At 37.8% G+C, this 4,849-nt stretch overlaps 1 protein-coding gene across 1 annotated transcript; it reads right to left on the bottom strand.

Annotated features, from left to right (window-relative positions):
* Positions 1-1,203: 1,203 nt before the first annotated feature.
* Positions 1,204-2,487, bottom strand: hoxb13a (homeobox B13a; the record flags this gene model as incomplete). The annotated part of the gene is made up of 2 exons (XM_081361583.1): positions 1,204-1,451; positions 1,824-2,487. 2 exons carry the CDS (start codon positions 2,485-2,487, stop codon positions 1,204-1,206), a joined length of 912 nt encoding a protein of 303 aa, XP_081217709.1.
* Between the last annotated feature and the right edge of the window lie 2,362 nt (positions 2,488-4,849).

Here is a 4,849-nt window from a genome sequence, read left to right as displayed (position 1 = left end):
AATTGACAGACAGTTGCGTTTAAACGTGAAGAGCCCCCAGGCAAACTGTGATAGGAATATGTTGCAGTTTGAATGGTATTCTTGAATATTAATAGTTTCAGGAAAGACAAAAGCTATTTCTTATCTTTAAGCATGTGACTTTCAAGGTCAAGGTTAAGGGCTGATTTAGTACCTACATCTTCTGTAGTCGAGCGCCCCCTCCTTCTCTGCCAACATCAAAACACTCCCGCTCTAGCTCTAACCGTGAGGAGGAAATCCCAGATAAGTTTTGAAACCAGTGTTCATGAATGTATATGAAATTGTTAGGATACATAAGTGCTCCAAATTGTTATAACATTTTTGTTATAAACTTTACTTTTTTTAATCTTAAAGAAAATTCTAAAGGCGCTTTGAGTCAGCCTACGTGTTTGCATTCACATTGTAAAACAATAAAGGTCTTACATTCCCAAAGGCTCCAATAACAATTCATAATACTGCTGAATCTGATGTATAATGTCAAGATATTAATGCAAATTTAAATTGAAATAAAACAAAAGTTGTCTACACACATCTGCCTAGAAATCGATAACAAAATGCTATAAAGTGCTACAATTTGTCTTTTTTTTTGTCAATTTGTCAATTTCAGAAAAATGGCAGAAACTGTTTGTCAGTTTCATTCACAATGTCAGCAATGACAACAGTAATTAGACAACAGGGGACTGAAAAGAGTCATTGGGCGACGCTCAATGAGAATAATACATAAATACACTATTTTGCTAAAACACTGAATGGAATTAACATATTTATTAAGGTTTGTGATATATATGTTATTATGTTTTACAAGCGATATAAACATAGTATATAGGTACTGACAGGTATTGAGTAATAAGGTATAACAACAACAACGACAACAATTGACATAGGCTACCTAACATTTAAATGCAAGCTAAAAGAAGACTAAAAGACTTCAAACGAACACAGTTACATATAGGCAGGCACGTGCGTTATATACAAGCTATATTGTCCTTTCATGTTTCCATTTATTAAGATTATTTATTTTAAGTCCCATTATTTTAATTTTTATTTATTTTTTCTTCTTGTTTTGTGTAAATGCGCTGGGAAAAGAAAACATTCAGCCCCCAGTCCAAAAAACGTCCTCGCGACGACTTTTTTTGCTTTTCTTAATTTGAAGTCACCGAGAAAAACACAAAATGCAGCTTTGCTCTATGGCGCACTGTTCTTAACTTTGGCAATGAATTTCTTTTCCTTAACCCTCCTGTTTTGAAACCAAATCGTGATTTGACGCTCGGATAAGTTGGTTGCCGCTGAAATCTTTCTCCTCTTGTCCTTTGTGATGAATTTGTTGGCTGCATATTCTTTCTCCAGTTCCTTGAGTTGTACTTTTGTGTACGGTATCCGCTTCTTTCTACCTCGACGGAATGAGCCCCCGTCATGTTGGTGGGCCACAACATCTGGAACGAATAACAAAAAGTTTTATTAAATAATGGGCTCATTCATTGTCTACCTAAACTACGTTTCAAAAAATGTAGCATTTGTAGATTTTCGGAGTTAATCAATTTAACAATGTAGACATATGCAGACGTTATTTGATTAGTGAATTACATATTTCTTTATGTAAGCGTGTTGTATTTGTGTGCTTTAGAAACTGAAGTCACATGGGTGCTCTTGTTTCTGAAATTTAAAAACTGTATCTAAAATAAAACATGTCTTCTGTCTGATCAGAAGAGTAATATCTTGGATATTTGTGAGAGTTTTGGCTATACCTTAACGCTTAAAAAATATTTTGAGCACTATATTAGAGCGAAATATGGTTTAAAACGTACCCGCTAATGCAGACTTCCAGAGATGGCCAGCCTGGCTCTGGTCCTTGGAGCAATACATCTGACTACCCCATCCGTTAGCCAGAGCCCAAGGTTGATAGCTGTCCATAGGCAGGAGACTATCGTGTCGCGGCTCTCCCGTTCCAAGCGTCTGTACCACTGACACGTCCAAATAACTGGCCATGGACTGGTAGGGACTGGGGTAGCTGTGGTAAAAAGCGAACTCTTTAGCCCTGCTGGGATATTCTTCAGATGTGACCGGGGTATCCATGTATTTTTCTGCAGAGTAGCTGAGTGCACTCGGCTGCGTGCAGGACTTGAGGGAACCCCGCCCCATTCTGCAAGGATAATAGCTGTTGCCAAAGTAGCCGTACGGGATGGGACCGGTGGACGAGGCCTGTGGAACCGCTGGGCAGGGTGTGCACTGCTTGCCCGGCTCTGCAGAACTTGAAGTCGATACGTCCACAGTGGAATAGCTGGAGCCGTGGACGAGGCTAGACGGGTGGCCACTCAAAGCCGAGTGGGCCATCAGATTCCTGCACTGGTTGGCTGCAAAATTGCCACTTCCAACCAGACCCTCCATGTTCTTCAGCTCATCCAAGTTGTTTTCATACACAAACATAACCGTGTCCGCCCAGCGAGGATTCAGGACCAGGGAGGTGGTCATAGCACGCTCACCATTCGGACGGAAAATTATGTTGCAAAGACTAAAGTCCGAAGCAGGACACTCAGTTACATTGGTACAGCTGCATTGACGCAATGGACTACAGTCTGCATTGCAGTGCCTTCATTGGATAAGAGCTGTACCACGTGCCGCATAAAATAAACCTTGACTGAAGAATGTCAAAGATTTTTTTTTTGTCAAGACCGAGTTAAATGTGTAAAAGTTATCTTCAAATGCTGCCTTGCATTGCCTTTATGGATTAATCCACTCTAATGCACTTTTTGTTCTTTAACTCACTGAGCATTTCATCGCATCTCTGGTTTTGTGGGGAACAAACCAACATGCTCTTTGTTATTTTGATGTTAAGTCACTGAAAGAATATACATTTTAATTTTAATTATGTTGTTCAACAAATGTGGTCACAATATAGGCAATGATGAAGGGATTTTGTTTTTTATTTCTTACAGCCTACATGTTCATGTCATTATTACGCACTGAATATGCCTACGCGCTACGCGTACTTGCTACATGAAATAATATAATTTATATAGAAATATTCATGGCAGCTCCCTTGCTGATCATCAAACACTATAACAATTTCTCCCAACATCTCACTGCAAAAAGCAATAGAAATGTTTAAATGGGTCATACTTTTTATGTAGGATGTAATTGCACATTGGCCAAGCACACGTTGAAATGCCTTTAAATCATTACAGATATTTTAAAGGCCCATAATCAGCAGTGCCAGATGTATAAATTATTTATCATTACCATAAAAAAATGAAAAATCATAACTTGTCTCATACATAAGATTGAACAACGCCTCGAAACATTTTATGAAAGACCTGACACAATCCGCTGAAATAAAGAGGCAAAATATCTACTTTCAAAACGGTTCCCTCGGTTGTTATTCAAAAGTCTCTATCGCTAATATAGAATGAGAACTGCAGCTGTACAAATCACAAATTATAGAAATTATTATTACAGAATTTGCAAGGTGTTTAAAGGTTTTTAGATAAACGAGTTGTGCGCCTATTTTTATTTCACATTCTATCAGTGACTGTACGTTACCCCTTAAAACATTTATTTAATGAAAATTACTAAAATCGTGAACCCCCCCTCCCCCTTTTTTTTAAACAAGACACTCGCTATCAGCATTTTGCTTCTGGAAACTGAGATCCGGTGAAGAAGATAAAACAATCAAAAACAAAATTCGAGTGAATTTGATCCAAACTCGAGTGAGATTCGCCTGTAAGCAAAATGTAAAAGTATTAATACTACAAGAAAAATGCCCCTAAACGAGCAAATAAAGAAACATGACTGACAAATAAATGTATAATGAAAATTGTACATAGAATGTACTTTTAATATGTAAATTCTCCAGGTTATGTGCTGTTGTTTGTTTGTTTGATTTTACTTTCCCCTACCCTTAGATTATATGCATTTATATATGCTAATATTTTTAAATATTTTTCAGAGGCTTAAAGCGTAATGGACATGTCATTGTGTGTGGAAAATTCAGGGAACAACAAGATGCTTCCCCTTTAATCCTCCTTCCCACACACACACCTCACCAGACTGCTGTCTTTACATAAAGGTCAGGCAAGGCCCTCAAGGTCAAGGCCAAGTTTAAAGGGATGAGCCCTCCCTGAAGGGCCTGTTTAGGAGGCAATGATAGAAGCAGTCCCTCCTTAGACAAACTATCCAAGTTCAAGGTCTCTGAATCCAGCAGGAATAATAAAAAAAGCATACAGGCAAACAAAATTGCTCAGATTTCAAAGAAATTACTCAAACCATCATATTCAGAGTGTAATGTAAGTTACTGAAATTCAATAGATATATCCAAAATAAGACGAAAATTATTCACTATATGCTTTTCATGTTGTTTAAACATTGTGAATCATCAATGCATTTCCATTACCACTAAACAGCTGTTACTCTGGGTTCAAGCATGAGATTTTTGTAGTCAGGGCTATAAGAAGCCTCACAACACATGTTGTGCTTGTGCGAGGCTGCTACTGTACACAGGAAATGCCTTTATGGTTTCATTGTAAAACGCCCTGCCCACATGCAAGGGGTCTTACAAGAAACTCTGTACAGTCTGTCCAGCACGAATTAACTTACTTCTTCAGAAGACTGGCGCATATTCATTAAGGACAGGGTAAGTTTTATAATAAAATCTTATTGATACAATACTTAAAACAGTTTGTAAACGTAATGGAAGAGGTAAAGTTCAAATGACAGATAGCTAAAGTGAAGTGATAGCACGCGAAGGCGAATAGGCCTATAGCCTACGTTTTGCGTTGTAAGTTTCACGTGAATCGATGTAAGAGTTCATAATATCTAAAACAAAATTTATTTTAAA

This window comes from Scardinius erythrophthalmus (assembly GCF_964197995.2).
Source record: "Scardinius erythrophthalmus genome assembly, chromosome: 1".
NCBI classification, from domain to species: Eukaryota; Metazoa; Chordata; class Actinopteri; order Cypriniformes; family Leuciscidae; genus Scardinius; species Scardinius erythrophthalmus.
This window is presented reverse-complemented; position numbering and strand designations above follow the sequence as displayed.